The sequence below is a fragment of the Myotis daubentonii genome, chromosome 12, assembly GCF_963259705.1.
Source record: "Myotis daubentonii chromosome 12, mMyoDau2.1, whole genome shotgun sequence".
Lineage (NCBI taxonomy): Eukaryota > Metazoa > Chordata > Mammalia > Chiroptera > Vespertilionidae > Myotis > Myotis daubentonii.
Window position 1 is genome coordinate 18110419 of NC_081851.1, and position 20230 is coordinate 18130648.

Genomic DNA, 20230 nt, shown 5'->3' on the forward strand with positions numbered 1-20230 from the left:
GATTATAGAAGGGACCTCAGAGACCTCTCTGTCCAAAATACTCATTGAAAATTTGAGAAGCACAGATGCAAGGAGGGGAAGATAAAGTCAGTTACTCAAAATAACACGTTAAATGGAGGAAATAAATCAAAATCCAAGTCTTCTAAGGCATTATACAATTAAAGGCAACTACTGTAATTAGCTAAACCATTGTGAATAAATAAACATGATGGTGCGCTTCATGCTCTTCATGAATACAAACTCAGGCTTGACCAATGGAGTGTGGTGGAAACAGCATTATGCCATTTCTCAACCTATTCAAAGAAGAATGGCAGCTTCTGCTTTGCCCTCTGGGAACCCTGACCAACAATGAAAGAAATCTTAGTATCCTAACACCTCGGTGTGATGAGAAATCCAAGCCACATGGAAAGGTGCTGTGCTGACTGACATTCTATTTAACAGCCCAACTGAGCCCTCAGCCAATAGTTAGCTTCAACTTCCACCCCTGAGGTCCAGTTCATTTGATGATCCTCCATATGACTAAAGCTCCAGCCACTATCTGCATGAGAAACCCCACAGAAAAACCACATAAGTAAACCCAGTCAACTCACAGAACCAGGAGAAATAATAATAAATTGTTATTTTAAGCCACTGTCTTTAAAAGAGCTAATTGTGCAGCATTAGGTAATCAGACGACCAGCTAATAAAGAAACCACTGAAACATTTAAACAGGAGAGTGGTAATAATTCAGCTCATAACTGAACACTTTGCATAGGTAGGGCCCCGGGCATCAGACTAATTAGAAAGTAGGAGATAAACACTTTGTCCCCTGCTCTCATACCCATTCTAGTTTATTTGAGGTTTGGGGGCTACTGGTTGGAACTGAGTGATGTTCCTCCTCCCATGTGCATATGATACTTATCCCATAGATTCTGAAGATATCAGAGGGGGGAGAGAGAGAGAGAGGGAGAGAGAGAGGGAGAGGGAGAGGGAGAGGGAGAGGGAGAGGGAGAGGGAGAGGGAGAGGGAGAGGGAGAGGGAGAGGGAGAGGGAGAGGGAGAGAAAAGAACCAAAACCCTTACACAGAATTTCTGACCCATGACTGATAAAGTACCAGGTTCCAACTCAGGTAGCAAGCGACGAATACCACCAACGGTCCCTGCTTCCTGGTGCTCAGACTCTTATGCTTGTGTAATTCCATGCCCTGCCAGATAGGGCGGACCCATGTAATCAATATGATGCTGCAGAAATGGCCATGCAACGGGTGAGGTTAGGTTTTAAATGACATTTCAGCTTTTGCCTTGCTCTCACTTGCATCGCTCATGCTGGTCAAATTTGCTCTCCCCATGTCTGTTTTACTTTATAGTAAAAAGCCTTATATATGGTCAAACAAAATACTTTACCTCATTGTTTATCCTCAGAAATCTGTTGCCTATTCTTGGTCCTCTGTTTTTCCCTCTGAATGTTTAAATTAGTTCATGAAATTATCAACAAAACCTTGTTTGTGTTCTGATTGCACGTCCATTGATCAACATCGTGGAAAGGAACAACCTTAGACTACTGACTCTTTCTCTTTACAGACAGTGATGGGATGGTGTATCATCCCATGCATGAGGTGTTAATGGAAACTGTGTTGACCAAACAGCAATATAATCTCCTCCTAAACACTGCAGAGCAAGAAAGTCAAGGAATGTTAGCTGAGTTTGAAGAAGAGTTAAATAAGAAAAGTGGGGAATTGTGGGTATAAATAAGTAATCTTTTCTGTAAAGAAGGTATTTTAGGCAGCCACCATTTTGGCCCAGGCGATTTTCAGTTCCCTGGGGCCGCCATTTGAAACGGCAAGGTCAAACCATCCCTTTTTACTTTAAATTAGCCAATGGCACAAAAATGTGAGCCTGAGCTCTGACCAATCAAGACTGAGGGACAGATGACATATGTCAGACAAAAAACCCTGAGGGGATGGCCTGCTCAGTGTCCGTGCTGCCAGGCCCTATGAGTGCACACCTCCTGCAGGAGTAAAGGTATTGCCTGGCTGTCTGGCTCCTGAGTATCCTTTCTCTTCTGCCAGGACCCCTGCTTTTGGGGCTCAATTTCTTTCTAACACCATGCAGACCCCACGCACAATGAGCTGATGGCTGCAGCTGGGAACACATGCAAATATGGAACAGAACCTCTGGACAACGCGTTAGCCCTGCTAGAGACACAGCTGGGCTTTTCCCTTGGTGAGATGAAGGGAAATGGGACTCTGGGAACTCAAGGATGTGATTTCATGCAAATAAATGCCACCCATTCTCCCAGGGGAGTCTCAGAAAGTTCCTTTTCTTGTGACATCGCAAGAGCCCCACCTTCACCGGCAACGAGTGGGGACGCAGAGAGCTCCCCATCCATAGCACCGTATTTATTTTTTGCCCATTTCCTTTGTTCAAATCAGGATCTAAACAGGCTCCATGCAGTGTATTTGAATGACACATTTCTCAAATGATAAGAATATAATATTGCTTTATTTTTAAAAATTCATTTGCTAAGGAAATGGGGTCATTTGTCCTATAGTGTCCCACCTTCTACTTTGCTGATTATATTGCTGTGTTGTAACATAAAATAATTTCATCCTCGATATTTCCTGAAAATTGGTAGCCTGATGTTAATTGTTTTGACCTCATGACACTTTTACACTTAAAAATTATTAAAGACCCAAACTATTTTTATTCATATAAATTATTGATATTTATGATATTAGATGTTAAAACTATTTTAAAAAATATTTAGTTACTAACTAGTTTTGATCATTTTCAAAAAACTTCCCCCAAAAATGCCCATATGAGAATGACAAGTTTTTCTCTCAGTCCATTTTTCAAGTAAGAATTGTGTTTCATGAAAACTGTAGATTAAAACTGTTACAAATGCTTTTTCTGGAGACAAACGCTGTATTTTATTATGCAGACTTCCCATACATATACAGAATATCAAAAGAAATATATCCAAGGTTTCAGACTTAATAAAATTAATTATTTTTACTGTTTCATCAAGTTCATCCAAAACAGTTTTTCAGTAAAAATGTCTTGTTTCTTGCAAGTGCCTGGATATGGAGAACACCAGTTGATGCTACTGCCTTGATTAATGCTGACGCATCAGAACTTACCCACCTTGCTTTCATCCCATAGTGTGAATGTCAACACAGTAAAAAAGACAGATAACATTTTAGTATCATTATGAAAGTTACAAGTTCACGGGCTCCCTGGAAGTGTCTTGAAGACCCCGTGGGTCTCCAGGTCACAATCTGAGAATGCCGTTTGGAAGTGGCGAATGGCCGTCTCCGAATTGGACGGAGCTGAGGAACTGGTCTCAGGCTTCCCCCATGGAGGAAGGCACGGCTATTCATCTGCTGTTCCCTCCAGGTTTCCCACGGAGTTACAAGACGCTGTAACAGCAGCTCTGAACCACTGCTCTTTCCCTTAATTCTAATTGTTTCTTTCCCCTCAACGAATATTTATTTCTCAGCAATCATTCCTATTTCTATACGCACCTGACTTTTACTTAGTGATTTACTTTTATTTATTCTTAAAATACAAGGTTAAAAGAAATATATATATATATATATATATATATATATATATATATATATATACAGGAAAAAATAAAACTTATTCATACACATGCCTAGAGGGACCAGTACTTGGCAGATTGCTAAAAACACAACAAAAACAAAACAAAACAAAACAAAAACAAACATTATCAATGTTTTTCTTATCTATTCAATGCCACATTTTCTAAACCACATAACATCAGAATTTGTGCCACACTACCTTCATTCCAGGAAGTTTTCAGAATAAGAAAACTGGGCATAGGATGATAAAGTCCAAACTGCACCTGTTCCTAAGGAAAGTGCTGGCCTGCTAACGGAAAAGAAGTGATATCTGGGGCAATTACCAGCCATTGGCCCCAATAGTCTATTACCCATGGCACAAACCTCCTTGAACCAATGCCAAGATCTTTCCTGGTATCCCTGTCCTGGTCCACATGCCTGCTATTCATTTCAAGGCCACACCCTCAGACTCTCTTATAAAAGCCGAGTCTTTTCTGACGTGACCAACCATCCAGCTACCTGCAAACAGGTAAGTGGGAGCTGAGAGGAGGTGAGAGCCATGGCAGGGGTTTACCTCACACATTTGGGGAAAGGCTATAGGAGGATTCTGGTCTTCATAGAAAATCAGTCTTAGGGGTAAGAGGGTGTACAGATTCTCCAATTATTTCCAGGATTATAAAAGGGGATAGATGTCACCAAGATCAATTGATTCCAAGGAGTATTTTCAAAGGAAAAGACAAGAGGGAGAACAGAGGGATCCCTACATGCCCTCTCTCTGACCGCACTTCTTTAAAGATCTCTGATTGCTTCTTCAAGTCACAGACATTGTACAATGCTGCCTCCCATGGCCCTGCCCAGTGTGTCCTGGATGCTGTTCTCCTGCCTGATGCTCCTACCACAGGTGCAAGGTGAGATTTCTCTGCCTCCAGCACTGGGTTCCCCGTGAACGCTCAGGGCCAAGAGGTGGAGGAAGCCTCCTGTGTGCTGCATGTGGCAATGGTGAGGTATCTCCTCACACAGTGAAACTGCCTGCCATTCCTCCACCGTCACTCCTTCCTTCAGGGTAACTCATGGGGTGGAGGGGGGGACCACGGTGGTCCATTAACAGTGAAATGAGATGGTTTCCATTTTGGACTTTGGCAGGATGAAGAGAGAAAGCAGGAAGGGTCAGTAGTGAGAGAAGCAGGAGAATGACTGGAGGATTTGGTTTGAGAACAGTCAGCTCAGAGTGGGGAAGTGTTGGACTTTGTAATAAATGGGGAGGGTAGAACAAAAATGGATGCTTCTTCATTTAATAAGGGAGCTAGTTCAAGATCAAGAAATCCTGAAAGTGTTGGAAATGATGAGAGGTAGGCAAGAGTTTGGTGTTCATTCCCCCAAGCACTGGCTCACAAATATTCCCACAGTTCCAACACCCATTTCCACACTTTGTTTCATCCCATTTCTCTCTCTTACGTCCATCCACCCCAGGTGAAGAGTCCAAGAAGCAACTTGAAGCTCTACCGAGCACCTGTCCCGAAGGCTCTTATTACCATCGCTTCTACTGCTATGCTTTGTTTAAGACTCCAAAATCCTGGTTTGAGGCAGATGTGAGTAGGTGAATTTACAGGTAGAAGTATTACATTAGAGACAGGAGGAAAAGGGGATGGTCTCCATTTTCCAGACTTTTTTGGGAGTGAGAATGAGCACTCTCATCTTTTACACACACACCTCTTCTTACCCCTCAGCCCTGCCCTGCCCCAGGGACGTCTCAACCTCCTCCTCAGTCTGTCTCTTCCCCACACAGATTGCCTGCCAGAAGCGACCCTCGGGATTCCTCGTGTCTGTGCTCAGTGGGGCTGAAGCATCCTTCTTGGCCTCTCTGGTCAAGAGCAGTTCGATCAGCTACCAAAACATCTGGATTGGGATTCATGATCCCACTCAGGTGCGATGACATCACCTGTCTGTTATCTCTGAAGCTGCTATGGCCCTTCAGGCCCACTCCCTGCCCCTGTGCCTGCCCAGATAACTCCAGAGCTTAGAGATTTGCAGGGACATTTGGGGGAAAGGGAGGACCTGGAGGCCAGGTGAAGAGCTGAGTTCTGTGAAGGTCGGTAGTCTGCAGCTGAAGTTTATCTGCCTCTTGTCCAGATGTGTATACCATTCAGACATGACACCCTGTAATTCAGTTCTCTGAGCTTCAGTAAGGAATCCTACATGAAGATGAGATGCATTTTTCCTTGTAGAATAGCCATTGCCTTTGAGGTTCAGAGTGTAATGATAAATTCACAGCCAATTGTTGTCCAGCCAGTAACATGTTACTCTGAGTGGTTCCATTGGTCTTTATGGTTATTGACTTTTGGATTTACCAATAGGAGCAAGGAATTAGGAAAGAGGAAAGCTCAGTGACAGCATATGGAATAGCAGACCAAATTCCATGATCCTGAGGGGGGGATCAGGTGTTCACCTGAGGGAATCATGCATGGAGACCTCTAATGACCACTCAACCTCACCTGCCTCCAACTCTACTCAGTAGGGCTATGAAGCCAATGCAGGTGGATGGGAGTGGAGTAATAATCATGTGATGGATTACCTTGCCTGGGAGAAAAATCCTGCCACCATTTCAAACCCTGGCTACTGCGGGAGCCTGTCACGAAGCTCAGGTAAGAAAGGAAGAGCTACCTTCTGGCCAACCTTTCCATCCCTTCGTCCTCGTTCCTGGGCCTCACCTTCAGGTAACTCTCCTGAGCCAGGAAATGCAGTGTTGGTTTTTCTTCTCCCATCTCCTTTCATCTCTCCTTTCAGTGAGTTCCCCCCCCCCCCCCCCGCCGGAGAAAGTCCCTGGTGACGATGAGAGCAGAGCTTTGAGTCCTAGGCCAGAGTCTGGGATGTCTCTCCTTTGAGCCCTGAGCTCCACCAGCCCCACTCACTTAAGCTCTTCTCTCTCTCTAGGATATCTGAAATGGAAAGATTATAACTGTAATCAGATGTTACCCTATATCTGCAAGTTCAAGAATTAGGTGAGTTCAGCAGGCATGGCTCAGTGATTGAGCGTTGATCTATGAATCAGGAGATCACAGTTTGATTCCCAGTCAGGTCACATGCCAAGGTGCGGGCTTCATTCCTGGTATGGGGCATGCAGGAGATATCTGATCAATGATTCTCTCTCATCATTGCTGTTTCTATCACTCTCTCCCCCCCCCTTCCTCTCTGAAATCAATTTAAAAAAGAAGGAAAAGAATTAGGTCAGGTTGGAGCCAGCAGCTTGAGTTTGGGATGCAGCGCATCCTGGGACCAAGTGAGGATTCACCGGAAAGGAATATTTTTCGCACCCCTCAAACCGGACCTCTTCTTTTTGACCTTCCCTCCTCCTTGCCCTCATTTCAGGCTTTCTTTGTGTCCAATGGCCTGAAGTCTCAGAGTGTAATAATAAAAATTTTACTCAATACTTGTGCATTTTTGTATTTTGTATTCCATTCTCATAGCAAGACTGAGGAGTCAGTGGGTGAGGGAGAAAATCTAGGTGCTGCCTTTGTTCCGTTTCATTCAGGCCCCTGGAACAATAACCACAGGGACGTCCCCATCAGCACATTTGCGATGAGGATGTGGACCCTGTTCACATAGGATTCACTTCGTGTGCAGACAAAACACTGGTCGCCACACTCTCTGCTGCCCCTGCCTCCTGATGGTGTGGCACCAGCAGCATCGTGGGTGACTGTTAGCCCCTGGTGCTACTATAACAGCACTTCTGACATAACTGGCCCGAGGATTGGTTGTTTCCTTTAATGTGCAATCTAAATTGGACCTTAACTTTTATAAAATATTAACCACTTGGACTGTGGTACCAGCTGAAATGTAGAGCATTAGTAGTTGTTACTCTTAGTAAAGAAAAAAGTCGGAACAATTTGAAAGCCAACAACTTTTCCTGCACTCATCACCCTGACACCTGCTGAGGCTCCAGAGCACAGGGCCTTCTCACTTCTGCTGAGCTGGAGCTGCTGGAGCCTTGAGCTCTTAGGTGCATTAAATGATAATTGTGACACATTGCGGAATGCTGAGTGTGGATTGGGGTTAAGAGTGAGAAACTGCAGGAGGTTGCAGTCTTAGGGAGGTTGCTACTCTTTCATGGGTTTTACTTCTGAAACCCCACCAGATTCTTTTGATGAAGAGAAAAATAACTATTTTGAATCTGTCCAGAAAAAGACACCACGACAAAAGAAAACTGCATGTTAATGACTTTGATAATTACAGATGTAAAAATCCTCAACAAAATCTTACCAAACCAATTTCAAAAGACCATTAACAGGGTCATACAGCAAGACAAGTGGGAATTATTTCTGGGGTGCAAGGAAGGGTCAACATATGGAAAACAACCAATGTCATATACCACATAAATAGAATAAAGGCCAAAAATTCCTCACTCACATCAATAGATGAAGGTAAAGGTCTGAGAATCGATGGCACAACATCACACCTGTAGTTAACAAATAAGGTGTTGTGCACTTAAATATCTTAAGAGGGTAGACCTCATGTTAAGTGTTGTTAGCACAAAAAGAAAAACCCATAAACAAATAGTAGAACACAAGGAAACTCTCAGAGGTGATGGAAATATCTAATAACTTGGGTGTGGTTATAGCAACCTAAGTGTTTAATACGTCCAGACTCCTAAATTGTAAACATTAGTTACATGCATTTTGGTATACTAGTTATACCTCCATAAATTTGGGGGAAGAGGAATATAAAACTCAAAAACTGGGACATCCCGTGTACCTTGGCCTTGGTTCTAATGTCATTCTCCAATAAAAGGAACAAGAGCTTATTGAAGAAATGGTTGAACCTAAGACAGAAAGTAATATATAAATTAAAAGTGGAGAGTCTTGCCGAAACCAGTTTGGCTCAGTGGATAGAGCGTCGGCCTGCGGACTCAAGGGTACCAGGTTTGATTCCAGTCAAGGACATGTACCTGGGATTCGGGCACATCCCCCGTGGGAGATGTGCAGGAGGCAGCTGATCGATGTTTCTCTCTCATCGATGTTTCTAACTCTCTATCTGTCTCCCTTCCTCTCTGGAAAAAATTAGTAAAATATATTTTTAAAAAAAGTGGAGCGTCTTAGTGTGCCAGAAAATAAGGAAATGTAAAATTAAAAACCTAATATTGGGGTTGTCTCAATGGAACAAGGGTGGGCAACCCCTGGCATGCGTGCCAAACATGGCATGCCAGTAACTTTTGCTGGCACACGAAACCCTCTCTTATAATCTTCCATTTACAATTGTGAATCTTTGTTCTCAGTGATGAATTTTGTTAAGTCTCATAATAGGAGTAACCTGATGGATGAGAGTAATAGCTCATGCATATCTCTGAAGGTCACAAATATAAACCTGGTGTAAAATCTCTGTCATCAGTGATGCAGCAGCAAAAATCCCACTGATAATATCAAACGGAGTCATAAAGTTTTCTGTCGGACTATCAGTGTACATGTAGACATTAAAAAATAGGGATTCTGAAGATGGCAATATAGGCAGAAGTGTCCCAGGTCGTGTCCCGGAGCAAATGGAGTAAGCAGCTGAAACTAATAACACCCACCCCGAATTGGCGAAATTACTCAGCAGGTGAGACGGTTTGCAGCCAGGAAGGGCAGAACTCCCCTGGAAAGGTAAAAAATCCAGGGATCTGGGCAGGAAAGTGTGCCAGACCTCTGAGCCCAGAGGGTCAAAGGGAGACAGCGTGGCAGACAGCCATGTCCCTTGGGACAGGCACAGCCCCTGTCTGGGGAAAGGAGATCCGAGGGATTCTTGGTGCCAAGGGATTTGAGGTATGGGCTCTGTGATTACGGAGCCTAAAGGGGGCAGCCTGAAGAGCTGACCAGACCATGCAGTGCCAGTAAGAAAAGAGATTACAGAAACTCAGCCTTCCCCGTTTCCGCGGCCGTCGTTTGTTTGTTTTCACTGAACCCTGTTCATAAGACATTTCGGATACAGACACTCACCTGTGCTGAAGAGAGGGAGAAGGTGCGGACGAATGGAATCTGGGGAGAGGCTGAGGAGAGAGGGGGGGCCGGGAGAGGTGGCAGCGAATTGAGTGCTGAGACACCCCTGGGCCCAGGATCGGGGCAGCCATTCTCTCCAGAGAGTGAGACTCCTCTACCTAGCCCCCAGGCAAGGAACACAGCCACACCCAGATTCCACCCTGAACGAGATCAAGGATTAAAATAATCTGATCAGTCCCTGGGAGTTAACAGGGTCTGGACTATAGAGGGATTTTCAGTCCCAGCAACAACACAGAGCAGGGTAATGATTAAAGAACCAGCTCTGGACTGTTGACCTCCCCAAACCAGTTTTAAGTGCAATAGAGAAAATAAACCCTTGCTACTGGATAGAGAAGCCGTATAGCCTCAGAGGCCAACCCAAAAACACTGCCACCCAGAGGCTGAGCCACAAACTGACTCTTAGCTAAATACAAATTAAGGCAGTCTGGGACACAAATATGGCCTGCTTTAAAATCAGGACTATGGTTTACAACACGGAGGAACAGTGTATCGCAGGGAAACTCAACACTCTCCTGAATACCTGACAGGACTAAGGTGAGCCAGACTGACGAGTAGAAGAACCGAAGGACCTTCACTACTGCAAATTTTTTTCTTCTTTTTTCACCTTTTAACTAAGGAACCAATTTTTTTTTCTTCTTTTTCCATCACCTGATTTTACCCTTTTAATTACTACATTTTATTTTTAACCAGTATTATTACTGCTACCATTTTACCATTTTTTAAAGTGCCATTTTATTTTCTCTTTATTTTATTTTGGGATTAGTGTTCTCCATTCTATTTTCATCGTTCCTTTAGCATCAATTTTCCCTACCTCAATTTTACCTCTATGCTAAAGCCCTCTCCCTCACTTTTCCCCTTTTGTTGTCCTGTTTCTCTTACCCTATTCCTGCTTTAGATTTTCCCTATTCCTTCTGTTTACCTCCTGTCAAAATTTCACCCTACTTCTATATCCTATTTCCAATCCACTGCTCTAAATCCTTATACACATATCCCTTATCTTTCTTCACTATCCAAATTTTTTTTCCTTCTTTTATCTTTCTATTGTTTTGTTGCTGTTTGCTTGATTGTTGAGTATATTGTTTTTTGTTGTTGTTCATTTCTTAGTTTTTTGTGTGTCTGTGTGTGTGTGTGTGTGTTTTAGGACTGGTTGTGAGGCTGATTTGCTTTTTCTTTTTCTTTTTTTCTGCTGGTTTTTCCCCTCCCTCCACCCCCCGCCCCCTGGTTATTTTTGTGCTTCTGTTTTCCTTTGCCTCTCTTGATATTATTGGTTGTTTCTAGTTTGCATTCATCTCCAGGGAGCTGTTGCTGGAATTTTTTGGATTAGTGGCGGTTCTATAGGAGTTTTCTCCTCATATAAATAGACTCTTCCCCTCTTCTACTTCATTCTCTCTTTTCGCTCTTTTTTTTCTCTTTTTTCCCCCCCTCCTTTTTCCCAATTTCATTTTTGCACTATTTTTCCCCCCTACTTTTCTTTTCTTTTCTTTTTTCTCTTTTATCTTTTTCTATTCTTTCTTCCTTATCCCCTAATTTTCTTAATTCAGGTGGTCACCTTTATTTGGGGTTATTAATATCGTGAATATATTTGTATTTAGTGCCTGGTACGTGGTGCCTTGTTGTGTTGTATTTGTGCCTTTAAATCAACGCAACAGATCCAAGCAACAGCAGCCTCCTGAGCACCACACCCTCTGTCTGAGGAACAGCAGCTCTACGGGAAGCCTCCCCCACCAGCCAGGAGACCACCACAGCTGTGAACAGCACCCACCAGAGGAGCTGCTGCCAACTGAGGAGCAGCTGCTACTGCAACCGCCCAAAGAGCAACCATAGCCCAAGGAGCCACCGCCACCCAGGGAGCAGCCACTGAACGACTCAACGTCTAGATATGTCAGTGAGATCAAACATGGGTAGACAAAGAAACCCCCAAAGGAAAGAAAAGGAGGACTCACCAGAAAAGCAGCTAAGTGACACAGAGGCATGCAACATGACAGAGAAAGAACTCAGACTAAGGGTACGAGAGTGCATAAACCAAATGGAGGGAAAAATCAACAACTTATGCAAGAAGCAAGAAGAAACAGATGAAAAAATCAACAACTTAAGTAAGACCCAGGAATAAATGAAGAGCAATATAGCTGCAATTAAAAACACCACTGAAAGTATCAACAGTAGACTAGGAGCAGCGGAGGACCGAATTAGTGAATTAGAAGACAAGGAAGCAAAACACACCCAAACTGTACTGCACTTGGAGAAAAAAATTAAAAGACAGGAGGAGAGCCTAAGGGAGCTTAGGGACAACATGAAACGAAACAACATACGAATAATAGGGGTGCCAGAACAACAGAAAGATGAAGAAGGATTAGAAAACCTATTCGAAGAGATAATATCAGAAAACTTCCCTGAGGTGGGGAATAAAAAAGTCACACAAGCCCAGAGAGTCCCAAACAAGGTGAACCTGAAAAGACCCACACCAAGACACATCATAATTACCATGGCAAATGTTCAAGACAAAGAGAGAATCTTACAGGGTGCAAGAGAGAGACAGAAAGTCACATACAAGGGATCTCCCATTAGATTATCAAATGATTTCTCAACAGAAACACATCAGGCCAGAAAAGAATGGATGGAAATTTACAAAGTGATGCAAAACAAAGGACTGAATCCAAGAATACTCTATCCAGCAAGGCTATCATTCAAAATTGAAGGGGAAATAAGAAGCTTCACAGACAAAAAAAAAGGCTAAGGGAGTTTATCACCACCAAGCCAGCAATGCAAGAAATGCTAAAGGGACTGGTGTAAACAGAAGAAATAAAAAGCTCAGAAAGAAAACAGCCACACAAAAAAAGAAATGGCTACCAACAAGTACCTTTCAATAATAACTTTAAACGTAAACGGACTAAATGCTCCAACCAAAGACATCGAGTGGCTGAATGGATAAAAAAACATGACCCATACATCTGCTGTCTACAAGAGACCCACATCATTAGAAGGGACTCACACAGACTGAAAGTGAAGGGATGGAAAAATATCTTTCAGGCAAATGGAAAGGAAAAGAAAGCTGGGGTAGGAATACTTATATCTGACAAAATAGACCTCAAAGTGAAGGCCATAACAAGAGATAAGGAAGGCCACTTCATAATACTAATAGGATCAATAAAACAAGAAGATATAATCCTGGTAAACATATATGCACCCATTGCCAGAGCACCCAAATTCATAAAAAAACTCCTGGAAGATATCAAAGGAGAGATCGATAACAATACAATCATAGTAGGGGACTTTAATACACCACTGACAGCACTGGATAAGTCCTCTAGACAAACAATCAGCAAAGAAATAGCAATCCTAAATGACTCACTAGATCAGATGGACTTAATAGACATCTTCAGAACACTTCACCCCAAAGCCACGGAATATACATTCTACTCAAGTACTCATGGGACAGATTCAAAAATAGACCACATATTGGGTCACAAGCAAAGTCTCCCCAAATTCAAGAAGATTGAAATCATAAAAAGCCTCTTCTCAGACAACGATGGCATAATATTAGAAATAAACTACAATAAAAACAACCCAAAACACTCAAACACTTGGAAGCTGAATAGCATGTTATTAAATATTGATTGGGTTAACAATGAGATCAAAGAAGAAATTAAAAACATCCTGGAAACTAATGACAATGAAAACACAACAACCCAAAACCTATGGGACACAATGAAAGCAGTCCTGAGAGGGAAGTTTATAGCTCTACAGGCCTACCTCAAAAAAATAAGAAAAAATGGTAGTAAATCATCTAACTCTACAACTCAAAGAATTAGAAAGAGAGCAACAAGAAAACCCCAGAGTGAGCAGAAGGAAGGAGGTAATAAAGATCAGAGCAGAAATAAATGACAAAGAGATAAAAAAAAAACAATACAGAAAATCAATGAAAACAAGAGCTGGTTCTTTGAAAGGATAAACAAGATTGATGAGCCTCTAGCCAGGCTCACCAAGAAGCAAAGAGAGAGGACTCAAATAAACAAAATCAGAAATGAAAGAGGCAAAATAACAACAGACCCCACAGAAATTCAAAGAATTATTAAAAATACTATGAACAACTCTAACAAACTAGACAACCTGGAGGAAATGGACATATTCCTAGAAAAATACAATCTTCCAAAATTCAATCCAGAAGTTTCTAAAAATCTCAATAGGCCAATAACTATGGAAGAAATTGAAGCAGTCATCAAAAAGCTTCCAGCAAACAAAAGCCCAGGACCAGACGGCTTCACAGGGGAGTTTTACCAAACATTCAAGGAAGAACTAAAACCTATCCTCCTCAGACTACTACAAACAATTCAAGAGGAAAGAACACTTCCAAGCTCATTCTATGAAGCCAGCATCACCCTAATACCAAAACCAGGTAAAGACAACACAATGAAAGAGAATTACAGGCCAATATCCCTCATGAACATAGATGCCAAAATCCTCAACAAAATCTTAGCAAATCGGATCCAGCAGTACATCAGAAAGATCATACACCACGACCAAGTAGGATTTATCCCAGGGATGCAAGGATGGTACAATATCCGCAAATCAATAAACGTGATACATCACATAAACAAATTGAAAGAAAAAAACCACATGGTCATATCAAGTGATGCAGAAAAAGCATTTGACAAAATTCAACACCCATTTTTTATAAAAACTCTCAGCAAGGTGGGAATTGAAGGATCATACCTCAACATAATAAAAGCCATATATGACAAACCCTCAGCCAACATCATACTCAATGCACAAAAACTAACAGCATTTCCCCTAAGAACAGGAACAAGACAGGGATGCCCACTCACACCACTCCTGTTCAATATAGTACTGGAAGTGTTAGCCATTGCAATTAGGCAAGAAGAAGAAATAAAAGGCATCCAAATTGGAAAAGAAGAAGTAAAACTGTCCTTATTTGCTGACGACATGATATTATACATACAAAACCCTAGAGATTCCATCAAAAAGCTACTAGACTTAATACATGAATTTGGCAATGTAGCAGGATACAAAATTAACCCCAAGAAATCTGAGGCATTTCTATACACCAATAGTGAACTTTCAGAAAGAGAAATTATAAAAACAATCCCATTTACCATCGCACCAAAAAAAGTAAGCTACCTAGGAATAAACTTAACTAAAGAGGTATAAGACCTCTACTCAGAAAACTACAGGACGTTGAAAAAAGAGATAGAGGAAGACATAAACAGATGGAAGAACATACCGTGTTCATGGATTGGTAGAATCAACATCATTAAAATGTCCATACTACCCAAAGCAATCTATAAATTCAACGCACTTCCCATTAAAATACCAACGGCATACTTCACAGATCTAGAACGAACTCTCCAAAAATTCATCTGGAATAAAAAAAGACCCCGAATAGCTGCAGCAATCCTGAGAAAGAGCAAAGTAGGTGGGATCTCAATACCAGATATCAAGATGTATTACAAAGCCACTGTTCTCAAAACCGCCTGGTACTGGCACAAGAACAGGCATATAGATCAATGGAATAGAATAGAGAGCCCAGAAATCGTCCCGAACCAATATGCTCAATTAATATTTGACAAAGGAAGCAAGAACATACAATGGAGCCAAGATAGCCTCTTCAATAAATGGTGTTGGGAAAATCGGACAGATACATGCAAGAAAATGAAACTAGACCACCAACTTACACCATACACAAAAATAAACTCAAAATGGATAAAGGACTTAAATGTACGACAGGAAACCATAAAAATTCTAGAAGAATCCAAAGGCAACAAAATCTCAGACATATGCCGAAGCAATTTCTTCACTGACACAGCTCCTAGGGCACTTGAAACTAAAGAGAAAATGAACAAATGGGACTACATCAAAATAAAAAGCTTCTGCACAGCAAAAGAAACCATCAACAAAACAATGAGAAAACCCACTGCGTGGGAAAACGTATTTGCCAATGTCATATCTGATAAGGGCCTAATCTCCAAAATTTATAGGGAACTCATACAACTTAACAAAAGGAAGATAAACAATCCAATCAAAAAATGGGCAAAGGACCTAAATAGACACCTTTCAAAAGAGGACATTCAGAAAGCCAAGAGACATATGAAAACATGCTCAAAGTCACTAATCATCCGAGAGATGCAAATCAAAACAACAATGAGGTACCGTCTCACACCTGTCAGACTGGCTATCATCAACAAATCAACAAACGACAAGTGCTGGAGAGGATGTGGAGAAAAAGGAACACTTGTGCACTGCTGGTGGGAATGCAGACTGGTGCAGCCACTGTGGAGAACAGTATGGAGTTTCCTCAAAAAACTAAAAATGGAACTCCCATTTGACCCTGTGATCCCACTTCTAGGAATATATCCCAAGAAACCAGAAACACCAATCAGAAAGGATATATGCACCCCTATGTTCATAGCAGCACAATTCACCATAGCTAAGATCTGGAAACAGCCTAAGTGCTCATCAGTAGATGAATGGATTAGAAAACAGTGGTACATCTACATGATGGAATACTATGCTGCTGTAAAAAAGAAGGAACTCTTACCATTTGCAACGGCATGGATGGAACTGGAGAGCATTATGCTAAGTGAAATAAGCCAGTCAAATGAAGTAAAAATACCACATGATCTCACTCATTCATGGATAATAGAGACCATTATAAAATTTTGAACTATAATAGATACAGAGGCAGAGCTGCCTCAAACAGTTTGTCAAACTACAGCGGGAAGGCCGGGGAGGGTTGGGGGGCAGGAGGGAGGTAGGTAAGAGATCAACTGAAGGACTTGTATGCATGCATGTAAGCATAACCAATGGACATAAGACACTGGGGGGTAGGAGAGGCCAGGGGATTGTCAAGGGCGGGAGGGGGAAAAAAAGGACACATATGTAATACCCTTTGTAATACCTTAAGCAATAAAAAAAAAACACACCAATATACTGGGAAAAACAAAAATAAATGTATTTTTCATCATCATATACTGTGTTTCTGTTGCTCGAATGAGTTTTATTATTTCTTCAAGGTTCTTCACATACGTACACCTTAAGAGATATCAAATAGGCGTAGCATGTTCTCAAAAAATTAGGGCTGGCACACAGAAGAATTTTGAGTCAGAGATTTTGCTGGTTTTGGCATGCACTCACAAAAAGGTTGCCCACCTCTGCCCTAGTACCAAAGCTGGGAGTAAGTCAGCAACAAAAGAAATCACATAGTATTGGACTGTAATACAATGCAAAAATCCATGAATCGATTAGGATATAATTACTTACATGTTAATATAGTATTAAGATTCATTTATGACAATATTTATAATACTATATAATATTATATTAATCTATTAATATGTATGCAAAGACCAGTATTTCATGCAGAAAAATTCCAAATAATTTATGGAGCTCCTCCACATTCACATAATTCTGTAAATCTGAAACTATTCTAAAAGTTAGTCTTTTTTTAAAAGAATGACTAAAAACAAAATATAAAACAAAAAGTGTGCAGGCCCCCCTCCGGGGCCCGGAAGGGCGGGCGGGCTGCCCTGAGGAGGCGGGGAGGGGAGCGCCAGGCAGGCCCATGGGCGGGCGAGGACGCCGCACTTCTGCGCGCCCCCAACTGCACGTGGAAGAGCACGCAGTCGGATCTGGCCTTCTTCCGGTTCCCGAGGGATCCGGCCAGACGCCAGAAGTGGGTGGGAAATTGTAGGAGAGCAGACTTAGAAGATAAAACACCTGAGCAACTAAATAAACATTATCGATTATGTGCCAAACACTTTGAGACCTCTATGATCTGTAGAACGAGTGAAGATGAAATTCAGGACACTAAAACAGAAAAAAATTGATGGAACTTCTGAACAGGAACAAAAACATAAAGAGATCAACAACACCAATGCTCAGAACTCCAATACAGAAGGGGGTGAAGAACAGGATGAAGACATTTTACCTTTAACCCTTGAGGAGAAGGAAAACAAGGAATACTTAAAATCTTTATTTGAAATTTTGATTCTTATGGGAAAACAAAACATACCTCTAGATGGACATGAAGCTGATGAAATCCCAGAAGGTCTCTTTACTCCTGATAACTTCCAGGCACTGTTGGAGTGCCGGATAAATTCTGGTGAAGAGGTTCTGAGAAAGCGCTTTGAGACAACAGCAGTCAACACACTGTTCTGTTCAAAAGCACAGCAGAAACAGATGCTAGAGATCTGTGAGAGCTGCATTCGGGAAGAAACGCTCAGGGAAGTGAGAGACTCTCACTTCTTTTCGATTATCACTGACGACGTAGTGGACATAGCAAGGGAAGAGCACCTGCCCATGTTGGTGAGGTTTGTTGACAAAGCTCATAACCTACGAGAGGAATGTGTGGGTTTTCTGCCTTATGAAGCTGATGCCGAAATTTTGGCTATGAAATTTCACACCACGATAACTGAGAAGTGGGGATTAAACATGGAATATTGTCGTGGCCAGACTTACATTGTGTCCAGTGGATTTTCTTCCAAAATGAAAGTTGTTGCTTCTAGACCTTTGGAGAAATATCCCCAAGCTGTCTACATACTCTGCTCTTCCTGTGCCTTAAATATGTGGTTGGCAAAATCGGTGCCTGTTATGGGAGTGTCGGTTGCATTAGGAACAATTGAGGAAGTTTGTTCTTTTTTCCATCGATCACCACAACTGCTTTTAGAGCTTGACAATGTAATTTCTGTCCTCTTTCAGAACAATGAAGAAAGGGGTAAAGAACTGAAGGAAATTTGCCATTCTCAGTGGACAGGCAGGCATGATGCTTTTGAAATTTTAGTGGACCTCCTACAAGCACTTGTTTTATGTTTAGATGGTATAAATCATGATACAAATATTAGATGGAGTAACTATTGCGGGCCGAGCATTTGTACTCTGTAGTGCAGTAACAGATTTTGATTTCATTGTTACCATTGTCGTTCTTAAAAATGTTCTATCTTTTACAAGAGCCTTTGGGAAAAATCTCCAGGGTCAGACCTCTGATGTCTTTTTTGCAGCCAGTAGCTTGACTGCGGTGCTGCATTCACTAAATGAAGTGATGGAAAATATTGAAGTTTATCATGAATTTTGGTTTGAGGAAGCCACCAATTTGGCAACCAAACTTGATATTCAGATGAAGCTCCCTGGGAAATTCCGCAGAGCTCAGCAAGGGAACCTGGAATCTCAGCTGACCTCTGAGAGTTACTATAAAGAAGCTCTAAGTGTTCCAACAGTGGAACACATTATTCAGGAACTGAAAGATATATTCTCAGAACAGCACCTCAAAGCTCTTAAATGCTTATCTCTGGTCCCCTCTGTCATGGGACAGCTCAAATTCAATACATCGGAGGAGCACCAGGCTGACATGTACAGAAGCGACTTACCCAATCCTGATACACTCTCAGCTGAGCTGCATTGTTGGAGAATCAAGTGGAAACACAGAGGAAAAGATATAGAGCTTCCATCCACCATTTGTGAAGCCCTCCATCTGCCAGACATCAAGTTTTTTCCTAATGTTTATGCATTGTTGAAGGTCCTATGTATTCTTCCTGTGATGAAGGTTGAGAATGAACGCTATGAAAATGGGCGAAAGCGTCTCAAAGCATACCTGAGGAACACTTTGACAGACCAAAGGTCAAGTAACTTAGCTTTGCTTAACATAAATTTTGATATAAAACATGATTTGGATTTAATGGTGGACACATATATCAAACTCTATACAACTAAGTCAGAGCTTCCTACAGATAATTCTGAAACTATCGAAAATACCTGAGAGACTTTTAAAATGGGTTTTCTCTTATATTTGATATTGAAAAAAAATCTAAGAAATTTGAAAATATAGAAAAGCTATAAGATATATGTAGGCCACTTAATCACTGAATATCTTGAGTACATTAGCCATTGATAACCTGACTGTTTAAATGGCCCGTTTGAACTCTCATGCTTTGGAGAACTAACTGTTCTTCCAGAGGGTAGCATTGAAAGTGCCACGCTGCACTTCTGCGTGGTCTCTGCTAATGGCACTTTGAAATTGTTTTAGCTAAGTCAAGTTAGACATAACATTTATTATCACTGTGGATCCTGTTGTTGGGTATTGAGTTACCAGTTCTTTGAAGAAATAAATTTTGAGAAGGTGTGAGAGGAATATGTTTCATGAAATTTTACAATGACGTTCATGACTAACTTTTCAATAGCAGGAGTTTTAAGTTTACTATTAAAAATCTTTAATGAACAGTTAAATTACCAGATAGTGAAAGAAACATGAGCTTGCCAAACAAGGATTTCAGTGTAGATTTTGTCTTTATTCGATAATCTTAAACAAGTTGCTGTTAAACATTGAAGGAAGAACCTGCCATTGTTCCACATCTGGGTGTTGCTGTTTACATTCCTTTGTTGAGCCTATATCTTCATAAGCTTTTTAGCGAGTATATGTCAAACACTTCTGTTTCATGGTCAAGACAGGATCAGAGGCTATGGATACTGACAACAGATTGGTCTGTTTTATTCTGTCTTTTTCCATGATAATATCTACTGCCTCGTCTTGATTTATAAGCAAAACCTAGACAACCTACAAAAATGCGTTTTGTAGTTTACCTAGGAATAATACAGAAAATATTCCTGTTATTTTTGGTGAAGAAAGTCAATTTTG

The 20230-nt window shown here is 41.4% G+C and overlaps 1 protein-coding gene across 3 annotated transcripts in view; it reads left to right on the forward strand.

Annotated features, from left to right (window-relative positions):
- The first annotated feature begins 4033 nt into the window (after positions 1 to 4033).
- Positions 4034 to 20230, forward strand: part of LOC132213752 (lithostathine-like) — a 42589-nt gene continuing 26392 nt past the window's right edge. Inside the window, exons 1-7 of one of the 3 annotated variants that reach the window (XM_059660691.1) lie at positions 4034 to 4091; positions 4385 to 4470; positions 5033 to 5151; positions 5349 to 5486; positions 6078 to 6204; positions 6494 to 6561; positions 6772 to 6987. In XM_059660691.1, coding sequence (XP_059516674.1) covers positions 4395 to 4470; positions 5033 to 5151; positions 5349 to 5486; positions 6078 to 6204; positions 6494 to 6561 — 528 coding nt within the window. In that variant the 5' untranslated portion in view covers positions 4034 to 4091; positions 4385 to 4394 and the 3' untranslated portion in view covers positions 6772 to 6987. Of the gene's footprint in view, positions 4092 to 4384; positions 4471 to 5032; positions 5152 to 5348; positions 5487 to 6077; positions 6205 to 6493; positions 6566 to 6771; positions 6988 to 20230 lie in introns of those variants that run through there. The other 2 variants (XM_059660694.1, XM_059660692.1) reach the window with 2 other exon arrangements.